This window comes from Schistocerca nitens, chromosome 4 (assembly GCF_023898315.1).
Source record: "Schistocerca nitens isolate TAMUIC-IGC-003100 chromosome 4, iqSchNite1.1, whole genome shotgun sequence".
Lineage (NCBI taxonomy): Eukaryota > Metazoa > Arthropoda > Insecta > Orthoptera > Acrididae > Schistocerca > Schistocerca nitens.
The window spans coordinates 401,003,639-401,030,629 of record NC_064617.1 but is presented as its reverse complement, the minus strand read 5'-3'; the positions used below and the strand labels follow the sequence as shown (position 1 = coordinate 401,030,629).

Genomic DNA, 26,991 nt, shown 5'->3' with positions numbered 1-26,991 from the left:
GGAGCAGCACAAACTATTTGCAAAATTATAAGAGATACCGAAACACCCTATTACTTTCAGGCTTACATAAAGTGAATGGTCTTTATAACATTACTATTAATATGCACTCAAGAGAGACAAACACTTAGTAATCATGAACATATAATTTCCTACTATGCAATTTTCCACTTTTACTACCATGAGACATAAAATTAACTCTCTTGCCACATTAACTTTAACTTTCTTTTTACTAAATTCAAGAGGCATTAATTAGCATAACATTGGTCATAAAAGTTCTTTCAGTAGGGACACTCGGTGATTACTTTAGTTCAAACGGAAAGGAACCTGAGAGGTGTTATGATGAGGAGAAAAATCAAGGTTGGTACATAAATTCAGATATAAATTACCTTATATTTGAGCACAATAACACCTCCATTAAGCTGATCCTTCACTGTACATCATTATAGTATTACGTTACAGTGATTGCGCAACGAGGTGGCAACTGCATATTGGTAGGTGGATTCGCAGACTGAATTGCTGGACTCTGTCATTTCTTGGTGGCGACGACAGATACAAATTCCAGAATAGTTCCAGCTATTTAACCATCCATCTGAGGCATAGGAAAGTAGCAGGAAAAGCCTCTCTCGGAACCAGCACAATACGCATCCTTTACATGGCAGTGCACGGACTCGTAGCTCGTCCCCGACTGCTGGCTCGTCCCCGACTGACTGCTCGTCCTCGACTGACTCTTGTTCCACCTTTTCTACCTAGGCCAACCACAATTTGCGCGCGCTACACAGTTCCGTTCCTGAGGGGAACCACACTACCTCTTATACACAAAATTACTAAGATTCCTAAGTGAGGATCAGCAATTTACATAATAGTAAACAATCATTTTAAACAAAGCAGAACATTTGCACATATAGACATTTCTACAAAAAATTATTCACACAAAATTACAATTATATATAGTAAGTTTTGTTCCCTCCAAATGGGACAAAGCATTTAAACGAGAGATATGCTACACAGCATACAATCAAATCATGACATCAAAGTTTGTATAAAGAAAGCAGTATACAGTTTTATGTTATCGAATCAATCACACACATTTACAGAAGCTCAATGATGTAACATTAAATGAGACAAAGGCAAAATAAATCAGTAGAGCATTAGAGCCATGGTGTTACAGTATCTTCTGCCTTGTGGCCGTTAACATTCTGGTTACCTGCCCTGGTCGTTAGCGTAGTTTTCCGGCAGTGTGATTTCTTCGTCATATTTATGCTGTCTGGCACGGCATGTAGTTTGACAGCTTGATGTTGTTCTCCGTTTTCTTTGAGTGGTTATTATGCCTTGACTGTGTTTAGAGGCCAATTATTAAGACATAGTCCTGCTGTGATCCTCCTCGTTACTGATACTTTTGGTTGTCGTCCCACTGGTCGTGTGCAAGGGAATTAATTAGGTTGTTGGTTGGTTCTTCAGCCATCCCTAGGTCGTGCTGCCACCCAATTATTTAGTGTTACGCTTGGCTGCCTGTCTCACCTAAACTGTTGTTAGAGTTTCCTCCCCAGGCCAACCCTTGGAACACTTCTGAGCACCACTGTTCTGCTGTTTGTGATTGTGATTTTCTTTTGTTGCAAGTAGTGTGCCAGGCCTTCAGCCGTGTATTTATTTTGTCTGTTCTATGTCCAGTATATGGCGTCATCCAAACCTGATGTGAAATATTTTAAGATTAGGCCTTCCGCTGTGTTTTATTTTAAATTCTTGTTTTCTCTGTATTTAGGCCTTAAGCCGCCTTTGTTTTAAAATCTGTGGCTTTCAACCGTAATTTGTAAATTCCTGTATGTAAGGTTTCCCTTTAATCTTCTTGAATTCTTAAAATGGCCTTCAGCTGTACTGTGCAAATGCTTATCTTAAGGTTTGTGTTTAATTATTTTGAATAATTGTTTGGGACTTCAACTGTCAAGATATTTCAAGTTCTTAAGATGGTTTTCCGTTGTACTGTGTAAATGCTTGTCTTTAAAGGTTCCCTTTTATTATGTTGAAATATTATTGGGCTTTCAGCTGAGGAATTAATTTGAATTTTCTTTAATATGGCTTTAAGCCGAAATTCGTAAATGCTCGCCTTTTAAAGAATTTCTTTTGTTGATCTGAAATATTATTTAGGCCTTTAGCCGTGATGATGTTTTAATTTTACTTAAGTAAGGCCTTCAGCCGTTTCTCTAAATTCTTGTGCCTTAAAAGTGAAACGTACCCTTTGAACAATTTATACCGGACTGTGCTTAAACTGACACACAGTATTTTTAGTGCAACGCAATCTGACTATCAAAGATCCCTGCAAAAGAATGGCCCTGAGTAACATTAAACTATACCTTTCTCAAATCACTTACCTCACAAAAATCTTCGCTACTCAAGCTACTGCAATACAGCGAGCGCCACTACTGCCAGCTAAATAAAAGATTCAAACTACGGAAGGCACTAACTACTGATAGGGATAGTTAGCAAATGAAAGATATTAATAGAGAACAAACAATGTATTTACCTTAATAGTCATAATATATATAGCAGTTCATGACAAATTACAAAACTCCGCCATCTCTCTCCCCACATCCACCACTGCTGGCGGCTCACCTCCAACTGCGCAACGCTACGCGCTGTTCACAGCCAGCTGCCTAACACTACAATGGCGAGTATTACAACAATGCAAAGCAGCCACAGACTGCACACAGCACAGCCAGTGATTTTCGTACAGAGGTGGCGTTACCAATAAAAAAACCTAAACAGCCTACTTACATAGCCCCCATGCTTCCCACAAAAAATTTTACAAATTGTTTTGGGCACTGGGCAATACATATTTGTTAAAATTTTTCATAATCGTAATTACAATAACAAAGAAATCAAATGCACACGCTTATTGATACAATGTTGGTCAAAAGCTAAAATTTTCTCACAGTCCATAAAGATAGTTCTGATCATTCATCATAATAGTAATTACAGTTTTTTTCACAAAGTCTCATTAGTAAAAGAAATTGCACACAGAAGTAGTGGATTTCCATGCAGTCTTGAAGAAGTAGTGTTGTCCTTCCAACGGAAAGACAGTGCTGACTCTTGACTTGCTGACAGGTAATGGGCCACAACAGAGCAAACCCACAGCAGAGTCAGTCGAAGTTTTGAAGAGGATTGGTAGGTAGGTCATCACAGAGCAGACCCACTGTAGTCCTGGTAGAGATTACGGTACTGGTGGGCCACCAGAGGTGCAGACCCACTGCAGTCCTTGTAGAAATAATGGTACTGGTGAGTCAGCAAAGGTGTAGACGCACTGTAGTCCTTGTAGAAATGGCCAGCAGCCATCTGCTGCGACTGTGCAGTTGCACAATCACCATCGAAGAGTCTTGCGGACAATATAGCAAGTCCATAAACCACCACTTGTGCACTCACAAAGTTTTTTAATTGTCCTTAGAACCAGCAATGCTGTTATCCAGTCCCTTGCTGAATTATTAACACACGTGCAAACACTAACAGTCCCTACTTCTCACATATTGTCCATATACCATGACCAACAGAAACGTGTGCAGTGAAATGGAACTTACAAGTTGCTTAATTTGATGACCTGGTGTCAATTACAATTTTATAACATAGGAATACAATAACAAAGGTACAAAATACATCATTAAAGCACATAACAATACAGATAACATTTGTAGTACAGGCTTTACAAAAGAATCGAAATAACATATACATCAGTGTTACAAAAATAATGACATAAGTACATACATAAAGATCAGAATAACTTTCGAAACATCAACTTCACACATGAGCATTAAAACAAAACAGAATAAATAATGTCTAAACACCTTTATGAAGAAAATAACATAGTATTTGAAAAATTCTACAACATAAATCTTATTAGCTAAACATATAAATACAGGAAAAACATAAATACCCAAGGGTACACAAACATATAGCGGAATAATACAAGGAAAGGACAGGGTTTGTTTTACTGCAGTATTTTGCAAACAAAACTTTCTTTGTTCTTGGAGATCTCCCTTCGTTCATCATTATTCCCAAAAAGTCCTATCTGTACCTCTTTTCTGTATTCTAACCATATTTCTTTCATAATAAATATGGCTCATTGTACAATACTCATTTAGGCCCAAATCGTTTTCATATAACTTTCAAAGCATTCTTTCCCTATTCTCCATAGTTAGGTTCTTATATAGTCTACCCCCTCTTAAGCTAACTTAAAGCTACTGAGCTCTGATATTAAACTAAGGGACGAGGCAATGCAGCAGCACAAAACAATTAACACAAACAGCAATGACAAAAAAATGGAAATTTGCAAAGCAAGCTACAGTAAATCTAAATTACCAAGCAATTCACATTACAACTAATATGAGGCAATGCACAGCAAACAAGAAAAATAAATCTGGCTTAGCAGAGTAACACAAATTAAAATTCAGTAGCACTATGCCTGGCAAACAGCAGCAGCAAATAAAATTTAAACCTAGACCTCAAGCAGAAAAAAATATTACACTAAAAATGGCCATGTCTAATACCTATGTCACATCTTAACACTAGAGTGATGCATCACGATTTACTCCACAAAAGAAATTACCAAGCACTTGAAAAGAAAATTATGATTGCAGTTCCTGTGAAGGTAAATGTCTTTTTGTGCTCCCTCATTTTTTTTTTGAAAAAAATTATTATTTACTCGATCTGTAGACAGAAAATATTTATATTAGTACATCTATAAAATTTTATTTTAACCAATGCTGCAGTGCAGCTAGAAACTAGATATTAAACGAAATGAGCAAATATATACATAAAGCAAGCCATATGGCATTTCTCTCAACTAGCAAGACAATAGACGTAAAAATGTTCCTCGTCATTTCATTAGGCAATTTAGTAAATATCATAAATTAAGAGCTCCACAGTGTAATCATATGCTTTCAAGTTCGACCGTGTCGTTTTTGCGATGCTTTCTACAAAGGAACGTCAATAGCGAGGATAATGGCCTCCCTCTTTTTTTTTTTATTTGTGCTGCTGACCCACACTAATGGCTTTTTTCCAGCCGACTGTCGCCCAGCTGGGTGCCCACGACGCATTACGTGCAGGTGGTCACTTAACTTTCTTACCGAAATATTTACGACAGCATTTTCCACTACAGTGACAGTCTCACATAAAAATATTTCACAGGTCAAGAATTAGCGTTGCAAATATGTAAAAACAAAATCCTATGAATATAACAGTGTTCAAAACGTTTTCGTCGGCATTGTGATACATTCATGCATTTACACACATTTCATAACTCTTAAAGTACGATTCTTGGTTTCCAACAACCTTTTTCACAAATCAGCGTCCCTAACCACTACTCATTATTCCTTACCTTATTCTTCGACACTTCTTCAATATTTTATGATAACAGATACGTAGCATACTCAAATAACTCATTTAGCATCAGCTTACTGATCATAAAACATACCGCAACAGCATAATACACATAGTCATCGTAATAATAACATCATAACACCTCAGTCAACTCTCAAAATCGTCGTAGCTTCCTCCAATAATTTCAAAACCTAAAAAAAAATTCTCTGCTCATGTCAAAAGTGTCATCTGCCTGAAACGTACCTTAAAAATCATGATCCCATACCAAATACATCATTCAAAGCTCTCATAGTATCACAATGGTTCCGAAAAAATATGAAGAGTTCACAAAGTACTGACAAAATACAATTTCATAAGTGTGAAGTTATCCAACTGTGTAATTACGTAAACATCTGTCACTGATGTAGTAAAGAAATGTTTGTTTCTCTGTTAAATAATCAGATAGCTGTGTAATTTTGTGTTAGAGAAATATGGTACCGATGTGTAAAGTTGTGTAAGCAAATACCATATTAGCTAGGGCTCCTTGTGCTTGCCAAACACATGATACACAAAGTAAGCGTGTACCCCCCTGAGGATAAATGAATAATACCCTCAGGTGTTACAGATTACAGCAATGGAATGAAATGTGTCACGGAATACCTTTGTATCATTGTACTTCAAATATCTTTAAAAATAAATGTTTTAAGTACAAAATTAATCACTCAAATGCGTGTACTGTAGCGCTAAACTGTGCTTGTTGTAAGATAATCTTTGTGGAAGTGTCGTAGTTATCGTCCTCCGAAAGCTAAGTTCTGCACAATTCAATGTACTTACCTCACGATACACAAAAATGAAATGCTTTGCGAATAGATATCTTAGTTATTACGCTTATTGCCGTGATGAAGAAAGTACTGTGCTGTAACATATTGTTGTGCTACGGAAAAGGCTGTCTCATTGTAGCTATACCACAAAAGTTACTACTAAAACCTGTTTTTATTTCATTGTACTCACCACATTGTAACCCATCTGAACGGATTATGAAAGAAATCAATAAGCTTTGCAGACTTTATTGTCACAGAAAGCATCAGCATTGGGACAGATATTTACACTTATTTCAAAACGTGCTGAATGAAATGCCTCATGACTCCACTGCTTTACCACCTACTCTTGTACTGAAGAATGAAAAACCACCGAACAGAATCAGAGAGCTTGTACCTTTCCCAAATACACGTAAACTTCGACACAAAGACATAATTGATTTGGCTATTAAAAATATAAAATCTGCAGCAGACAAAAGGAAAAAACTACACGGTAAAGCAAATGCAAAGAAATTACGTATTGGTCAGAAAGTTCTCATTAAAGCTCATTCATTGTCACATAAGAAGAAACACTTGAGTCACAAATTCTTTCTAGTTTACAATGGACCTTACAGAATCCGACGTATACCACATGATAATTGCGTTGAAGTTGAAAGTCTGCGTACTAGGAAGAGTAAAGGTTTACACCACATTTCACATGTAAAACCGTTTATTGAAAAATAATCTGCTTTTTAACTTTGTCTTTGCCATATAACTTTTCACTTTACATTACTAGTATCCTTTGTAAGACTTAAGAAACTGTTAACATGTAACAATGTTTGAAGTTAAATATCCAGTCAAGAACCAAGAGAACTTATTTAAACAGAAATTACGAATGCATTGTTATTGTGAACAAACGACACAGTGTTATTGTGTGTGTGCATTCTTGCTTGTTTGTTGCATGATTACGTAACGACTATAAGGCTCACATACTTAGAACATTTACCAGTACTGCTAATGAGATTTTAATGCAACATTTTGGTTTATTTGAAAATACATTCTGAATTTAAAGAGCTTTCTGAGAGATACCAGATGACACAGAGGTTAGTTTATGTGACAGCTACACGATTTTTATCACGACGCTACTAATGAGTGACAATTTACAATGTTGCTATCAGAAGATTCCAGGTTCGAATCCTGGCAGGGTCGCCATATGAAACGTACCCTTTGAACAATTTATACCGGACTGTGCTTAAACTGACACACAGTATTTTTAGCGCAACGCAATCTGACTATCAAAGATCCCTGCAAAAGAATGGCCCTGAGTAACATTAAACTATACCTTTCACAAATCACTTACCTCACAAAAATCTTCGCTACTCAAGCTACTGCAATACAGCGAGCGCCACTACTGCCAGCTAAATAAAAGATTCAAACTACGGAAGGCATTAACTACTGATAGGGATAGTTAGCAAATGAAAGATATTAATAGAGAACAAACAATGTATTTACCTTAATAGTCATAATATATATAGCAGTTCATGACAAATTACAAAACTCCGCCATCTCTCTCCCCACATCCACCACTGCTGGCGGCTCACCTCCAACTGCGCAACGCTACGCGCTGTTCACAGCCAGCTGCCTAACACTACAATGGCGAGTATTACAACAATGCAAAGCAGCCACAGACTGCACACAGCACAGCCAGTGATTTTCATACAGAGGTGGCGTTACCATTAAAAAAACCTAAACAGCCTACTTACAAAAGGAATTATTTAAGCATGTTTTAATTATACTTAAGTAAGGACTTGAGCCGTTTCTCTAAATCCTTGTGTTTTAAAAGGAATTATTTGAACTTTACTATTGAAAAGTTACTTGGGCCCTCATCCGTAAACTGATCCTTGTTGTTTTAAAGAGAAAACTGTGCATTGGTTTTCGAGGAATAAAGTTGTGTGTTATTATGTAACTAACAGTAACTGATCTTGGCCTCTTTCCACAACCTGATCCGCTCTGCCCTGCGAAACAACTCTTTCAGGTAGTAACTGAGGGAGCAGTTATTAGCCACTCGATGGTGACAAAATGCCCAGAAATAAAAACGGCATCAGCGCGAGCCGACCATGGCTCAACTGCTCAGAAGTGTTCCAAGGGTCAGTTATTTGTGGTTGGCTCACTTCATACTTACGTGCACCAACTCAAGGATTGAGAAATGGGATCATTAGTGTTCTACTGCCTGCTTTAAATTTCAATTCATAGGCTTCAAAGTTTACTTCACACCTATTTGCATTCAGGTAATGCCACGACCACTAATAATTTACTGTCAATTTAGGTCTTATAAGAATGGAATGTTCTACTGTTACCCCTCCCAACCCACTGGCACAATTACTTCCTTGCAAACAGCCTTGGACACCTTCCCAGAAGCTCAAAATATATTTTACTGGGACACCAGAAATATGGTCACATTTGTCTTGTCTGGCAACTAACCAAGCACTCTTCAGATGTTGTCGAAATTTTCAACCCCTGTCAAGCAACACTTCCAAACTGCGCCTCGACAATTGGCTCAGTATTTACGACCGTGGATGTGGATTGATCCTACTGTAACAAATCTGTTATTAGTGCGATAAAATTCTGGGCAATTCTGGCACTCACAGATTTAATATTATTTATAGGCAAGCAATGAAAATCTTCGAGCAACCTGTCACAAAGTGAGAGTTTACATGTTCGCTTGGCTTCAGCTCTCTCAGCGTGAGAATCAAGAGCGTAATTTCACCATCATTTAACCCGACGGGTCACCCATGTTCAGCATCTCCATCAAACATGAATTCAAAAACAATGTCGCTCTCTCTCTCCCCTTCACTGACACTTTTCTTTACTTCAACTGATCCCAGTTTCCCACTGGCGATATTTCAACTACTGTCGGTCCTGCAGACTCCGCATTTGCTCTTAGATGCCATGCTTCCGTGATCTTTGACTAAATGATATGTTATGATTATTCTGGCCCCATGTCTTGGTGGGTGCTGTCTCTGAAAAAAAGCTCACTGGGTCCACCTGCCTCCTGCGTTTCGAGTCTGTTGCCTCTGGCACGCTGAGAACAGTCCCGTCTACTGTTCGGCAGCTCTCTCTGTTCCCTGGGCGCTGGCCTCCCCACTTCCATCCCCCTTCCATTCTCTGCTTCTTCTCTTGCTGCAGCTGTAACCTTGGTGACTTGCAGCGTCGTTCTAGCTACTGTCACTGCTGTCCCCACCAGTGAATCTCGCTCCCAGCCAACGTTAGGTCATGTAGTCTCTCTTCTTTCCCTTTTTGCTTCTTCCCCCTCTTACTTTTGTGTGAACCCCTGTTTGCCATATGGGACCTTTACTTTCTTTGCCTCTAGTCGACCCCGCACCAAGGCACTCCTTAATTTAACAGCTCTGCTTCTTCAGCTCAGTGCAACCCATTCATACGAGCAATATTCGCCTTCCCCGCATTGTTCCCACTGCATATTACTGTCTCACATATGCTAGCCCTCAATTCTCTCCAACAATCTTGCATACTAGTCATATTTGTACCACGGCACTGTGAGAAGTTCCTTCCTGATACAGGATGGCAATTTGCGTTCTTCCCGTTGTGAATAACTCAACTGCCACATCTGCATCTACATGTCTTATGCGCCGCCGCCACCAGTCACAAAATTGATTTATGGTGTCACACTCCATTTGATTTTACTTCCTCCCCAAAAGCCTACTAAAAGTTTCTGCAGAATCTCTACAGACCAACATTCTTCTACAAACTTTCTCTTAAAATCGTCAGTGGCCCAAATAACAGCGTCACACTTTAAGTGCACCACTGCATACGAATCGTGCTCCCGTTCTGTCCAATACACTAACAGCACACCATCAAATTCCTGAATTAACGCTTTAGGATGCACACTGCCTTATGCATCAAAACTACTAAACTTCCGCCAGCAGAAAAACGCTGCTCCTGCTGAAGTGCTTGCTGCAACCAGGCCTACCCTTCTGTCGGCTTAGAAAGTTCTTGCGTATTTTTCACCAGTCGAGCATACACCTATTAATTATGGGCCTCTTCCTCTTTCAGAAACGAGCCACAAGTTGCCTGAGTAGCGATCAATACGGAAGTCATGTCACAGATGTGCTACTGAAAACTAGCATCTTGTTCAGATTTTATGTTAGCTCCCACATTGTTCACCTCACCATTTAGTTTCGTCTCAAATTTTACATGTTTCACTTCCACCTCAGTCGTAAGGCTGTGATAAACCGTAGCGTGTCCTTCCATTTTCTTTAGTGGTCTGACCTAACACATCCTCGCTCCTTGAAGTACACAACCTACTCACTTTATCCAAATCAATACCCACATTATCTACTGCCTGTTGTGTTTTGGTATCTGCTCGCAATTTCAGTCACAACTTGCAATTATCAGACTATTCGAAGATATCTCGCTTTACTTCCCTGAGCATATTTGACACTTCCAGTTTAAGACTGGAGCTCACTTCATCATTATCTTGTTTAATATCTTTACTGATTTCTCCTGAAACTGTTTGAAGGTTGCAATCAGTGATAGCAAGAATACGTTTTCGTTTTCCCCTGGTACTGCTACGGTCATATGATCCACCACTGACTCTGATTTGCTTTGAGACTCCTCAACTATAGCAGGGCTTCAATCGGTCTCGTCTACTTCATCTTTCCTTTTTGTTCAGTCTCCATTAACTCCACAGTACTTTTCTTTCATCGGCAAGCAAAACACTCGTTGAATGCATGTTTCAATTGAACAACACACTACTCTTTAGTTTCTTTTTTATACTATCCATGTCAACGACCTAGTCAACACATTTGTTGATCTTTCCCCCCAGGCTGGCCTATATCTTGCCCTGCCATTCTATTTTCCAATTTTACAAAGGTGCCCAACGATTGGTAGAAGAGTTTGTGGCTTACATTTTGATAATTCCTCCAAAGCGTCGACTCCCGCTGCCGCTGCATGCGCTTACCGCGCTGGCTGCTTCGTTGCTTCCATTCCCACTCCGCGCCAGCCAGCTCTCATCGTCTTCTTTGTGCCGCTCTTCGGCGATTCCCTCCAGTTCTCGTCGTTCTCTTTGTGCGACACTTCGGCACCTGTTGCCAGCTCCCCAAGGCTGCGATGTCCGATCCGTCTGCAACTGTTTCTCGTGAAGTGCAGGTCCATATCGGCTCCCGTAACAACTGTTCGACTACTAGTGCTTCAGTGCATCGCACTCGTAGACTCCCTCTCCGCTGCTGCACTCTACAAATGATCACTAGGCACTTTCGACTTTCCCTACTACCTACTTCACATTTCTTATTTCTGATGACTAATTAGTCATTTCTGATGCTCCATTTTCACGTTTCCCGGTCACCTAATGCACCATATTGCAGCATTGCATCTCGGCCTGCTCTGTGAAGGAGAACACCGTACTCCTCCTTGTTGGGCTAAAAAGAAAATAAGCCCTAACATCGGCATTCCGACAGGAGAAGAGATGAACGACAGTCCTTACTTAGCGCATCTGTGCTACAATGAATCACTATTTATGAATTACTAGCACGTTAGCAGTGTAGTCAGTGCTTGTCACTATTAAATGGTTCAAATGGCTCTGAGAACTATGGGACTCAACTGCTGAGGTTATTAGTCCCCTAGAACTTAGAACTAGTTAAACCTAACTAACCTAAGGACATCACAAACATCCATGCCCGAGGCAGGATTCTAACCTGCGACCGTAGCGGTCTTGCGGTTCCAGACTGCAGCGCCTTTAACCGCACGACCACTTCGGCCGGCTGTCACTATTAAAGAAAGTAACAAGGTTCTAGTACAAGTTACGTATATTTTCGAGGCACCTTAGCCTTTATAAAATTTTCCTATACAATTTCACAAACACAACTTCCGTACTATGTACCTCAGAATCCACTAGATGGTAGACGTGCAGCTATGCCCCTCTGCACGATGCATAGGGCTCTTGTACAACCTGTCACCCAGTAAAAATTTGTAATGAAACTTGTCACAATTTGGCTAATCGCAATTGCGCTCTCTCGAGAATAATACTGTTTTCGCCACATGAGTCTTCCCTGCACAGTGCCAGAATATTTTCCAAAGGAACGATATAGAACTACACAGTCCTGCCCCGCTTAAGTCTCACAATCCGAAACAGTAGCGACCATAAGCAACAGTTTACCATTGTCCGTTGCTTGACCACAAGCCAGAAACACAGTATCAGGAGAAAGCGCCCCACCTGACTGACCGAGCCAAAGGAATCCATGTGGATGCCCAGAATAAACTTTGATAAGTGAACTACGTTGGGTTAGACCTCTGTCATTCTGACAATCCAGGTGACACTTTAATTCAACTATTAAGTTGCACAACCTGCGCGCCACCACTTCACAAACGCTCGCTCTATTTCAGCAAAACACAATGGTTATTTCCCAGATTTTGGCGACCGATGTTGCTGCCCAACCATCCATTTCACCTCCAATAATCAAAGACCTACCATCCATTTCACCTCCAATAATCAAAGACGTAACAGTGGCGTTCCTACCTCCCTTCCCTCTCGCTGCACCGTTGTGACGTCAACCAACATCTTTTTCGTGAAATTAAACGTGCTCATGGTTAACTCGTCCTTACTGACTCTTTACTACTCGAATTACGGATTCACGACTTCATATAAATTTTCCCTCTGCTTCCTGATTAACCTTAGTTATTTACCGACAGAACTATGCTGTCTTTGCCGGAAGGCGCTAGTCAGACAAAATCACCTTCACCAAAGTGGAAGGATATCCGCCTATGGATATGGCATTTTAGTTTTTGTTCAGTTCTTCGCTGTGTTTCTCCACCGCCTTGCCCGTGCAAGTCACTATGACCCTGGCCGATCCAGACTCGGCTCAGTCCGTAATCATTCGGAACTACCAACCACTTGGTGCGTGCTGGCTCGCCTCATGTCCAGCTTCTAACGGAATTCTGATTCTCGCCTCTTGATTAAAATCGGTATAACACCTGTTCCATTTCTCATACAGCAACACCATTTGCTCCTTCAATCAGCGATTGCTCTTATTTACATACAGATTAAAATTAGTACTAAGCTAGAGCGAGGGAATTTGTTCTCATCACATTGACATGTCTCAGGAAGATGTCTGGACTGTGGGCAAGACACAAGACAACAGCACACGACAATGTGCCTACGACCTGTCGCCTCTCAGGGGCATAACCAATACAAAAAGTTGTCTCCCATTGCTGTGCAGCGCCAGCGAACATATTGTTTCGGACATAAATTGTTCCAAATGACGAGATCTTCAGTCCTACACGTACTTCATCAGAATCAGACTGCGCTATATTTGCTGCACGAGGTAGGTGTCTACAATTTAGTAACTCGTGGATGTGCATTTGTATTCACAGCATGCGTTTGCTTCTGCGGTCACATATTGAGCATATAGCATATTTTCTCTGAGTTTGTTAGTCCGTAAGTTTTTGCATTCATTGCACAGGTGGGTCTCTCGTTTTCGTGGGACAGAAACCGCTGCTAGTGCAGCAAGCGATACAGCTAGAAGAGTAGCATACGCTGTGCCTATGTTCCTATCTGGAGTGCAGTAGTTCTTCTAAAGTATTTCTGTCAGTCTTGAAAACTCTTACATTGGTTTCTATTGAGTCCCATTACTTTAATTGCGCTCTCTTTCCCCTGTTGGAGGCCAGACCGTATCCTTTAGTTGACGTGGTTGCGATTGTTTGTCTATTTCTCGTGTTGACTGGCACCATTTGGTTTCACAAGCGTTGCCTGTCCGCTAGTCGCAGCAGCGGCGATTATCGATATGTAGTAACTGTGGCCCTATCTTTGGGGCGACGTCGTGCTTCTTCTGGGTCGTATCAGTGTGCAGTTCGGTTGGGGACTCAGGAGGAGCCAGGTCCGCACAGTGCCAGAACACGCTGGGATTGCTGGCAGCACGCATGGACTGCCGGATTGACCTCGTCGTAAACCGGATCCGGCAAGCTTTAAGTTGAGTGCATTCGGATTCAAGTAGAGAAACCTCCACCATTGTGAGATCTTGCGATTTTCCAGTGACTTTGGTTCGTGTTGCTGCTTGCAGTGTTGCTTAGGCGAAGAGTAGTGAGTGGAGTGCTTGGGGAGGCGGATCTGATTAGCTTTCCTCGACTTCTAATTACTATTCATTGCGTTCAGTTTGTTACTATTTGTTAAGTTCAGTCAGAAGTATTTTTCCTGCCTCGTGTCCGCTAACGCCCCAGTTACCTGCCCTGGAAGCTAGTGTATCTAATGGCAGTGAACGTTTCCTCGCCTTGCCGCTGCTGTCCGGTGAGGCATGCAGTTTTGACAGCTTTCTTGATTGTAGTTTGGTTGACGATTCTTCTACTCTGGTGGTAGTGACTCCTTTCTCGTTCAGGGCACTCTAAGCACAGTATTCTGCGGGCTGCGACCAGACCGCCGGTTCCGGCTTTGGCGTATTTTTACATTTTGGTATTTGGTTTATTGGACGTCAGGCAGCGTCAGCAAGATTGTCGTTAGTCATTCGTTAGACTGCCACTAGTCTGAGTTACCATCTTGTGAAGTGAATGCAACTCTCGGCTGCCTATCTCATTGCTCGCAGAAGTGTTTTTTGCCGGACTTACTCAGAGCTCGATTCCTGGTGCACCGTCTGTGACCGGCCCTTGTGTTTTATTATTGCATTTGCAGTTTTATTGTATGTTTCTAAAATATTTTATATAATTTCCATAGTTGGCGTTACAGCAAGTTTAAATGATTGTGCTACCTAATTTACCATCATTTTGTCTCACCTGTTTGGGGATCTTTTGCTTGTCCTTTTGAATTAACCTTTTCTGTCGTATTTGCTGTTTCACTGTATGTATTTTTTAATTTTTATATAATTGCCATTCTTGGCATTACAGCAGGTTTAAATGGTTGTGATACCACGTTTGCCATCATTTTGTCTCACTCGTTTGGTGATCATTTGCCTGTCTTTTTAAATTAACCTTTGCTATAGCATTGCTGTTTTACAATGTGTTTGTTAAACTTTTTTACAATTGCCGTTCTTGGCGTTAAAGGCCTTCAGCCATGACTGTGGTTACTTGCCTTAAAATTCTAAATGGGATCACATTGCCTTGTTTTTAAAACATTATTTGCTGTCTCTGTATCTTATGCTCATTTGGTAAATCGTAACGCACTGAAAGCAGTATTAATAACGCAGTTGTTTATTCTTTCATTAATAACGTGTGATATCTTCATTTATTGCTGAGTCTGGAATTACCGTTTCAAAATAAATGTGTATAATTGCAAAAGGGAACCAGTAGTAACTGATTAAGGACCCGTCCACAATCGTAACCGAATCCTGCCTTCCTTGACTTCCAGGTTTCAGTTGACCCTGTGATAACTAGGCTGCTTATACTTCTCAACAATTTTAAATCCCCCTGGCTTTCCGTCCATTTCGTTAATTACCACAGTAACAGAGTATGTAAGAAGCAGTAGCTGTCATACTTATCCTTGTCTCACATGGTTTATTTCTTCATACTTGCATAGTGGCACATTGTTCTTTGTTTACTTTTTCAGTTTCATTGGTCGCACATATGTTACTGAATGGCTGGTTTACACCACACTGATTTATATCTATTCACCGAATTCCAAATATAAAATTCCACATTGCGAGATGTATATATAAATCTCCGCATTTTGGCTCTGAAGGGTCAACTGGATCAGACCAGTCGCCTTGTCATCCTACGCCTATCGTGTCATTTGATGCGGTATGAAGAGGTGTGGGTTCGGCACACCGCTCTCCTTGCCGTTGCTTGCTTTCTTGACTCTGTAGCCACTGTTTGACTCAAGTCGCTTCTAATCTGGCATTACGAGGCTTACTGCAGCCCGTTGCAGTCCTCTCACCACCGAAAACTCCATGGCAGTTCCAGGAACCGAACCGAAGTCATCCGCGTTACAGCTAGACAGGGTCAGCTACGGAGGTCGATAGAATGTATATCGCAGATATTTTCATTTCTCTGATAATCTTGGCTACTGTTAGCTAAGCTTAGACATACATACATAGTCGAGTAAGACGTAACACCTCCATTATTCCGGGGGCGATTGCACATATCGACAAGCGGTGTTCGGCGAATCATAGCCGACTATGGGGCACATACTTTGGTACATGTACAATGATCACAACGTTTATATTGACCGGAAAAAAATGGTTCAAATGGCTCTGAGCACTATGGGACTTAACATATGTGGTCATCAGTCCCCTTAAAACTTAACTACTTAATCCTAACTAACCTAAGGACATCACACACATCCATGCCCGAGGCAGGATTCGAACCTGCGACCGTAGCGGTCGCGCGGTTCCAGACTGTAGCGCCTAGAACCGCTCGGCCACACTGCCCGGCATATATTGACCGAGATAATGAGACAAGTACATGTTTTTTAAATGGAATGCTGTACTTTTTTACCATCATTCGAACCCTCTGGAAAAGACGGGTCTAGTGATGTAACGCATGTTGTTATATGATTCAAACTTCGCTTAAAAGACGCTGGGAAATATTGTACTATTGAAGGTCGAGGCGGTCGGAAGCGGCTCCAGACTGTAAACACGCCTCGCGCGACCCGCAGGCCGAGTTGCCGTGCTCTATGCAGCATGCACGGCCTACGCTACGTAGGTAAATCCTCATCCGCCCTCTTTTAAGCAAAGTTTGATCACAATAGCAACATGCGTTACATCATTATACGCGTCTTTTCCAGAGCATTCGAATGATGGTAAAAAAAGTAAAAATGTATAGCGTCCCATTTAAAAAACATGTACTTGCCTCATTATCTCGGTCAATATAAACGTTGTGATTATTGTGCATGTACCAACGTATGTGCCCCATAGTCCGCTATGATTCGCCGAAAACCGCTTGTCGATCGTGCAATCGCCACCGGATTAAAGGGGGTGTTAAGTCTTACGCGACTCATGCTCGTACATTTACAAGTGTACTTAGACACAAGTTTATAGAACTGTGGCATCTCTACTGCTGTAGAACCATTCCAGTACTTTCCGCGAAGAGATTGGATAAGGTGACGTTCTAACATAAAAGTATTCGGTTACGCATTTTAATTCCCGTGAAGTGTGTAGAGACGAAGTAGTGAAGACAACACAGAGATATAGACAGACAGTATAACTACAGCGCTTACAGTAAAATTAGAACATACTCGTACATCTTCGTCAGCCATCCTGTAGGTGCCTCGGCGCAGTGGATTCGTGTACCTGCCGCCGCTCGTGTTACACTGAATCTAAAGAGCTTGAGGGCACAGTGTCTTAGTCCTAGTTATGGTGATAAGACGAAAATAAAGTCCTAGGCTCATTAGTGGAAAATTTACGTCAGGACGTGTCTGACGCTAATGAGTCAACACGACTATTGTATGCTTCAATGTCGTGCTAGATACCGTCCTCAAGGCCTTCCTAGTAACGTGTAAGGCAACTGGAAAGCTATACTTAATCTGAATGCAAATTAATACGGCTACAAGCGGACTTAAAAACGGAAGATAAGCCTTAAACAAGACTGTTTTGTCATATTCTTTCGGATTTATGGGACAGCGTTTATTCGAGGGTTTTTTATGAATTGAAAACAATAAAAGTACCGTAAGTGAAAACCATGAGGACTGTCGGACGCGACACGACGAGTATGCATACTAAATGACATGCATTAGGAACGAAACTTTCTTCCGAAATAAGATGACGTGTTGTCACAGTACAGTTACAATAATTATGCCGTGTTGTACTTTCCTTAGGCAAGAGGGGGTGTACTTCAAATAAGGGGACACTTCAACAGTTTGTATTTCTCACCACTGGAATTTCGGTTTAATTAGCTAACAGCTAATCAAATTCTAAACCGGATAAGAGCGTAAAAATGGATTCTCCTTCATTTTTACACATAAGAGGATTACCATTCAATAAATACGGCTTTGCGATGTGCAAAGACAAACCTCCGTGCTGTTTCCAACACTACAACTTTGTTACTTTGTTGAGGTAAATCAGAATTCTTCCCCCCCCCCCTCCCACCCCCAATATATTATGAATTTATTACACAAATCCGGCCGGAGTGGCCCAGCGGTTCTAGGCGCTAAAGTCTGGAACCGCGCGACCGCTGCGGTCGCAGGTTCGAATCCTGCCTCGGGCATGGATGTGTGTGATGTCCCTAGGTTGGTTAGGTTTAAGTAGTTCTAAGTCCTAGGGGACTGATGATCACAGCAGTCCCATAGTGCTCAGAGCCATTTGAACCATTTTTATTATACAAAACTTAAAACATGTTTTCTAAAGGAAGTATCAATGCCTGAATCTTAATAGCAGCAACTGTAATAATTGGTGCAAAACAGATTTTTTTGTTAAGACTTGGGTAATTTGGTGTGAGGTTCCAAAACAAAATGAAAAAAAAGCTTATTAAACTACAACTGATGGAGGATGAAACCACACAGTCAACGAAAGCAGAAAACAATGTATTTGCTACAAATGTGTATGTGATGCATTATAGAGTATGTAACGAAAGTGGAGGGGAGCATTCAATGCAGAGACAAGAGCACCACCAGAATGACGACAGTTGCTGTACACCCCCCAGGGGGTCCACAACTCTTTTGTGGATACGTGCGTAGCGAGCACGGGACCCCAAGCTAATGTGGCCCTCCTTCCTTTCCGGGCTGCATACCTTCCTTTTCCGCATCCTTCCCTATCCCCCATCTTCGCCCCCCCCCCTCCCCTCACCTCTGGCTCTTTCCTTCCCTTTCTCCCCCTGTGGGAGTAAGGTTTGTGCCTACGTCCGGAGATGGATGTTCGTAAATGTAACGCATTCTTCGCCTTCTCTGCTTGTATGTCTTCATCCTTCCTTTGTCCTTCTCTTTTCCTTACCTCTTCTCTTTACCCTTTTCTCCGCTCCGGCGTTTCAGACCTCTCTTCTTTCCTTTCCCTTTCTTTGTTTTCCCTTTCTCTTTCTTCCTCCCTGTGCGTGTCTGAAGGCCGACCCACGCATTTTCGTGCGTAACCGGTGACGGGGTAACGCGTAATTCCCTGCCCCAGGTAGACAGGTAGGACACGTATGTACCCCCTGGTAACGGCCAGGCCCTGGGAGGGGTGACTACCCGAGCTGATACCTTCCGAAAGTGCCGATTGGTCCCTCCGTCCGTTTGTCGGGAGGTGTGACCTGAGGTGTGAACAATCACCTAAGGCGGGAGTGCCCTCAGAGAGGGCCCCCACAAGGGAGGAGCGCGCCATCGGAGACGCCGGTAATCATGGGGGATTCTTCCGCAATGGTTTCCTCATCTTCCACTATGTCTGCTCACAAGCGTAAGTTCACTGAGTCTCAGCCACAGACAGTTCTTCCATCGTTGCCACAGTTCCTTGTTGTTTCTCGGTCTGACGAAGGTCACGACTTCTCCACAGTCAACCCTTTCATTATTCAGAAAGGTGTCGACACAATTGCAGGTCCTGTAAAGTCTTGTTCCAGATTACGGAATGGCACCTTGTTGTTAGAAACAGTCAGTGCCCTCCAGGCACAAAAATTGCTGCGTACTTCACTGCTCCACACCTTCCCTGTCCGGGTTGAAGCACACCGCACTTCAAATTCCTTACGTGGAGTCGTTTATACACGCTCCCTCGACGGATTGTCTGAAGAAATTCAGCACTACCTGTCTGACCAGGGCGTAACGGCTGTTCATAGTTATGAAAAGGGTTGACACGAACATCATTCCAACCCGCACTGTCTTCTTGACATTTGACAAAGTTCAACTCCCCTCGAAAATCAAAGCAGGCTATGAGATAATTTCCGTTCGCCCTTACGTCCCAAACCCTACGCGTTGCTATCGGTATCAGCGGTTCAATCACACCAGCCAGTCCTGTTCCAATCCGGCCAAATGTGTTACGTGTGGCAAGGATGCCCATGAGGGTGCTTGTCCACCTCCATCTCCTAGTTACTTCAACTGTATGGGTGACCACGCTGCTTCCTCTCGAGATTGCCCCATTTTTAAAGACGAAAAGCTCATTTAGGAAATCAGAGTGAAGGAAAAGGTGTCGACCTTTGCTGCTCGAAAATTATTCGTCAGTCGACAGCCCACTGTGCCTCAGACAGGAAAATACAGCACTGTCCTTGCTTCTCCTCGGCCAACAAAGGAGGCGGCCATGCAGACTTGCGACCTCACCTTTAGTGCCACGGTCGTCAGATCGGCCAGCGCAAAGATCGCCCATTCAACCTCACCACTTTCGCCTGCCCACTCAATGGCTCACCCTTCATCGGGTTCTGCTAAATCTCGAGCCCAAAAGTCAGACACCAAGACTTCGAAAAAAGAGCATACTCGTGAAGATTTTTTACGTACCCCAACTTCACAACCATCGGTTCCTCCTCCATCTAAACATCATGTTTCCAAGAAGGCTAATAAGAAACCCAGTTTATCTCCTTCTCCGCCAAGGTGTGTCTCATCTACAGCACCACCTGGCGGAAATCGCCCTCGGCCATCTTCTGTGTCGCCGAGGCGCACTGCTGGCGGCCGATCAACCGGCCAATCGCTGGTGGCAGGAGCTGCTCCTGAACAACCTATGGATCAGGATCTTCTGCCTTCGGCTGAATGCCACTCCATGCTGTCGGTCGCAAGCTCTGAGCTGTCGTTGAGTTGACAGCAACCTTGGTCACATTCCTCCATTTTCTGTTCACCCTATGTCCATTATCCACTGGAATATCCACGGCATTCGAGCCAATCGGGATGAATTGTCGATCCTCTTACGATCCTACTCGCCGGTCATCTTCTGTCTTCAGGAAACAAAGCTGCGTCCCCATGACCGCTTTGTTCTCCCCCATTTTCAGTCCGTCCGATTTGATCTCCCCTCTGTTGAAGGCACTCCAGCCCATGGAGGACTCATGACTCTTCTCCATGATACTCTCCATTATCACCCAATCCACTTAAACACTTCCTTTCAAGCTGTCGCTGTCCATCTTTCCCTTTCTGGATATACCTTTTCTCTTTGTACTGTATACATTCCATCGTCCACACCAATGGCACGAGCTGATCTCATTCATCTTCTTGGTCAGCTTCCACCCCATTTGCTGGTTGGGGACTTCAATGCCCACCACCCGCTTTGGGGATCTCCACATCCTTGTCCACGTGGCTCACTATTGCTAGACGTCTTCCACCAAGCGGATCTAGTTTGCATCAACACTGGGGTCCATACATTTTTGTCTGCCTCCACGACAACTTTCTCTCATTTGGACCTTTCGGTCGGTACTGTTCCGCTAGCTCGGCACTTCGAATAGTTCGCCCTTGATGATACACACTCGAGTGACTACTTTCCATATGTCTTTAGACTGCAGCCTCATCTGCCATATATGCGCCCGCGACGCTGGAAGTTTGCCCAAGCCGATTGGACACTTTTGTCTCTAGCGACATTCGATGACCGTCACTTTCCTAGCGTCGACGATGAGGTGACACATATTACAGACGTTATTCTTACAGCTGCAGAACGTTCAGTACCACGCACCTCCGAATTGCCTCGGGGCCCCCCAGTTCCTTGGTGGAACGAGGCATGCCGTGACGCAATACGTGAGCGTCGTCGTGCTCTTCGCGTTTTCCGCCACCATCCTACTTTGGCCAACTGTATCCGCTATAAGCAGTTCCGTGCGCGATGCCGTCGCGTCATCCGCGATAGCAAGAAGGCAAGCTAGAAATTCTTTATTAGCTCATTTAACACCTTCACTCCCTCCTCGGAAGTTTGGAGTCGGATTCGACGGTTCAGGTGCGCCTAGTTTCTCCCCAGTCTCTGGGCTCACTGTCGCACGTGATACGTTAGTGGACCCCGTCGCAATTTCTAACTCATTGGGTCAACACTTTGCTGCGATTTCGAGCTCTTCAAATTACTCGCCAGCGTTTCTCCCGAAGAAACGTGCAGCGGAAGTGCAACCTCTTGCTTTCTTCTCTCAAAATCGCGAAAGCTATAATACTGTTTTCTCCATGCGGGAACTCCAACATGCACTCTATTCTTCTCGCTCCTCCGCCCCAGGACCGGATGGTATCCACATCCAAATGTTGCTGCATTTATCAACCCATAGTCTGCGTTACCTCCTTCGCCTTTATAATCGAATTTGGACCGACAGTACTTTTCCCAGACGATGGCGGGAAGCTATCGTCGTTCCTGTTCTGAAACCTGGAAAGGACAAACATCTCCCCTCTAGCTATCGCCCCATTTCTCTCACGAGTAGTGTATGTAAGGTTTTGGAGCGTATGGTGAATTGCCGTTTAGCTTGGTGGCTGGAGTCCCGCAGTCTTTTAACACCTGCCCAATGCGGTTTCCGAAAGCATCGTTCTGCAGTTGACCATCTTGTTGCTCTCTCTACTTATATCGTGAACAATTTTCTCCGGAAACGCCAAACAGTAGCAATATTTTTTGATCTGGAGAGAGCATACGATACCTGTTGGAGGACAGGCACCCTCCGCACACTGTTCTCTTGGGGCTTTCGAGGTCGGCTGCCCCTTTTTCTTCTCGAATTTATGGCAGAGCGCACGTTTAGAGTGCGGGTGAACACTACTCTCTCCCGTACTTTCTCCCAAGAAAACGGGGTACCCCAGGGCTCGGTGCTAAGTGTTGTACTGTTTGCCATTGCCATAAATCCAATTATGGATTGTCTCCTTCCTAATGTCTCGGGCTCCCTCTTTGTGGACGATTTTGCGATCTACTACTGCTCTCAATGGACCAGCCTTCTTGAACGACGTCTTCAAGGATGTCTCGATCGCCTCCACTCTTGGAGCATCGAAACCGGCTTCCGTTTTTCTCCCAGTAAGACCGTTTGTGTTAATTTTTGGCGACGTAAGGAGTTTCTTCCACCCTCCTTACATCTAGGACCTGTCATCCTTCCGTTTTCGGACGTCGCTAAATTCTGTGCTGGTCCTCCCAAGTTTCCTATTTTTCGGCTCGCTGTGTGCGATCCCTCAACACCCTCCGTGTCCTGAATGGTACCTCCTGGGGAGCGGACCGAGTGGTCCTTCTCCGCCTCTATCGCGCCTTAGTGCGCTCGAAATTAGACTATGGAAGCATAGTCTACTCCTCTGCTCGGCCGTCTATTCTTCGGCGTCTCGACTCTATCCACCAACGTTGATTACGTTTAGTGTCTGGACCTTTTTACACCAGCCCTGTGGAAAGCCTTTATGCTGAGACTGCTGAACCTCCACTGTCCAATCGGCGAGCGGTCCTTCTGAGTCGTTATGCTAGCCATCTGTCTTCCATGCCTGCTAATCCAGCCCATGACATTTTTTTCGACGCCTCCTTGGATGTAGGGTATGCAGGCTGCCCTTCCACCCTACTACCACCGGGAGTCCGCTTCCGTCAACTGCTCCATTCTCTTTCCTTCCGCTTTCCTAAAACCTTCTTGACAACTTTGGGTACAGCACCGCCTTGGCTCCGTCCCCGGATCTGCCTGCTCCGTGACCTTTGTCAATCTCCCAAGGATGGTACCCCTTCACTTGTTTATCGTCGGGCATTTACTGCTCTATGTGCACAAATGAAGGAAGCCACATTTATTTGCACTGATGGCTCGAAAACATCGTTGGGTGTAGGGAGTGCCTATATTGTTGGCGACACCCCAAATCGATTTCGGCTTCCCGACCAGTGTTCGGTTTATACTGCGGAGCTTTACGCTGTTCTCCAGGCTGTCCAATACATCCGCCGCCATCAGCGGATACAGTATGTTATCTGTTCAGATTCTCTCAGCTCTCTCCTCAGTCTCAAAGCTCCCTACCCTGTCCACCCTCTGGTCCACCGGATTCAGGACTGTCTGCGCTTGCTCCACCTGGGGGGCGTCTCGGTGGCGTTCCTCTGGCTCCCGGGACACGCTGGTATCTGTGGGAATGAGGCGGCTGATACAGCAGCCAAGGCTGCAGTTTCTCTTCCTCGGCCAGCTATTCAGTCGCTTCCCTTCACCGATCTACGGAGCGGTTTATGTCGCAAAGTTGCTCATTTATGGCATGCGCATTGGTCAACACTTCCCCGCAATAAATTGCGGGAAGTGAAAGCCCTTCCTTGCGCTTGGACCTCTTCCTCCCGAACGCGTCGTCGGGAGAAGGTAATTTTAGCTAGACTCCGGATAGGGCACTGTCTTTTTAGCCATCGACATCTTTTAAGCGGCGATCCTCCCCCACTCTGTCCCCACTGCTCTCAGCTGTGGACGGTAAGACACCTTTTAATTGAATGCCCCTATTTTAATCAGTTACGCTCCCGTCTACAGCTACCGCCTAATCTATCGTCGATTTTAGCAGATGACACGCGCTCAGCCGACCGCGTTCTCCAGTTTATTAGTGACAGTGAAATGACGTCAGTCATTTGAAGTTTTATCGGGGACCATCAACCCCTCTCTGTAGTGGACTTTTAAGCCTTGTTTCTGCTTTTAGTGTCCAATTTTTTGAGTTTCGTTCCCATTTTTGCTGTTTTCCATTTTCAGTTTTTATTCTTTCCTCAGTCGCGGACCGGGCGCTAATGACCATAGCAGTTTTGCGCCCCAAAACCAAAACAAAAAAAACCTTTTAATTGAGTGCCCCTATTTTACTCCGTTACGCGCCCGTCTACAGCTGTCGCCTGATCTATCGTCCATTTTAGCAGATGACACGTGCTCAGCCGATCGCGTTCTCGAGTTTATTAGTGCCAGTGAAATGACGTCAGTCATTTGAAGCTTTTTTTGGGGACAACCAACCCCTTTCTGTAGTGTATTTTTAAGCCTTCCTTCTGCTTTTAGTTTCTCCAATTTTTTGAGTTTCGTTCCCATTGCTGCTGGTTTCCATTTTCGTTTTTTACTGTTTCCTACGTCACGGACCGGGCGCTAATGACCATAGCAGTTTTGCGCCCTAAAACCAAAACAAACAAAAAAGTTGCTGTACATGTACCATCCAAGCTGTCCAAGAGAAACGCAGCAGCAGGCGACCATGGGAGAAAGCAGTATGCCTAAAACACAGAAGCGATGCAGACGAAGTGGTCTGCCACGCATCGTTGATACGTGGCTTAGGAATACGTCCCTATGCAAAAACAGCGTAGGGACGGATTTCTGATCCAACTAAGGAACATGTGTATCTTTCAGGTAAAAAAGAACGAACTCAAAATAAATAAAAATTTTAATGTTTTAAAGATTTTAAATGTTGGTTACGTTATCCACTGTTATAAAATCTCTTGCCATAATGGCAGTTCCCTGGTTTCATTCCTCAGTTTCACGTCAGAAATTGCATTTGCAGCTTCGGTTCAAAAGGGTTTCAAATGGCTCTGAGCACTATAGGAGTTATCATCTGAGGTCATCAGTCCCCTAGAAGTTAGAACTACTTAAAACTAACTAACGTAAGGACATCACACACATCCATGCCCGAGGTAGGATTCGAACCTGCGACCGTCGCGGTCGCGTGGTTCCAGATTGAAGCGCCTAGAACCGCTCGGCCACCCTTGCCGGCTGCAACTTTGGTTCAGCGATGTATGTTCATCATCCGGTTCAAATAAAATAAAACAACATTTTTACGAGAGGAGGATTCACAACATCTCGGAGGAGACGCAGTGGAAGTACCTGAGACAGCTGCAGTGAGACACCTGGAGCAACCAGCTCATCTCAGTGCTGCATTATCGGCGAAATCGTCAGCGCTTCCGTTGTACAAAGAGGAAGGTCATAGAACAGCGAGTGATTTACATATAAATGTTTTATTTGTTAAAAAACGTGTTTAAATCTCCAGTGGATATTTAGCGTGTTAGTAGTACATAAAGGAAAGGCGTCTATGATTGGATGTCGAGAATACGCGCTTTCTGACATGCCACGGCCACGATTGACGCCCGAGAACAAGCAGTTCATGTATTAAAGTGAAAAGCTAAATAAACTGGTTGCAAGAAGGAGACGAACGTAAATGGTAAATGACATTAACGGAAAATCCAAAGGGAGGGGGGTAGTTGCGAAAGGATGTCATGCATATTTCTACATGTAAATGAGGATTAATTACAATGTCTAGATTCTAAAGACTGCAGCTTGTAATGGGCAGTACATAATTTACTTTTATTTTTTATTTATTTACTAGGTGAGTATCTGGCACTCCCGGAGTATATATTTATTCCAGTCATCTGTTAGTCCACCTCTGGCTTCCCCTCCCTATCTCCATCTCCTCCACCCCCTCTCTGTTCATTTCCACCTCCCCCACTCACTGTCATTCTGCTCTGTCCATTTTATCCTGCCCCTCCCTCTGTCCATCTTTCCCTTCCTCCTTTGTTGATGTCCTCCTCCCATTTCTCTTTGTTGATCTCTTCTTTTCCCTCTCTATGTCCCTCTGCTCCTCCCACCTTACTCTGTCCATCTTCTAGGCCCCCTTCACCCATCTCCTCAACACCCACATTCTGTCCATTGCCTTCAACCCACTCCATCACCTCCTTTCCTTTTCTGCATCGATCCGCTCCTCCCTCTTCTGACGATCTGCTCCTTCCCCTCTGCCGTGTCCCTGCTCCCATATGTCAATCCCTTCCTCCCCTCTTCCTTTGTCGACTATTCCTTCTCCCTCTCTGTCCATCTACTCCTGACCCCTCCCTGCCTTCTCATATCATTCTCTCTGTATCCATCTCCCCCACTCTCCTCTCTCTGTATGTCGTCTCCTCCTCCTCCTATCTGTGTCCTTCTTCTTCCTCCACTGCATCAGTCCATGTCATGTTCCCTCATTCTCTCTCCAACTTAAGCACCCCCAATTTCCTTCCATATAATAAATAATATATATCAGGGGTTTCAAATGACTCTCTCGACAGTCAATACGGGTTGTATGTCTCCGCCCTGCTACCCCCTGGAGTTCGCTTTCGTCGCCTCCTTCAACACCTTAATTTTTCACTCCCTGCCACCTTTCGAGTGGGCGAGAGCCACA

At 43.6% G+C, this 26,991-nt stretch overlaps 1 protein-coding gene across 2 annotated transcripts in view; it reads right to left on the bottom strand.

Moving 5' to 3' along the window:
* LOC126251814 (solute carrier family 22 member 7-like) overlaps nt 1-17,374 on the bottom strand; it is a 91,813-nt gene extending 74,439 nt beyond the window's left edge. Inside the window, exon 1 of one of the 2 annotated variants that reach the window (XM_049952458.1) lies at nt 17,311-17,374. In XM_049952458.1, the coding sequence (XP_049808415.1) occupies nt 17,311-17,331 (21 nt within the window). In that variant the 5' untranslated portion in view covers nt 17,332-17,374. The remainder of the gene's footprint in view (nt 1-17,310) is intronic. The other variant, XM_049952459.1, reaches the window with a different exon arrangement.
* Between the last annotated feature and the right edge of the window lie 9,617 nt (nt 17,375-26,991).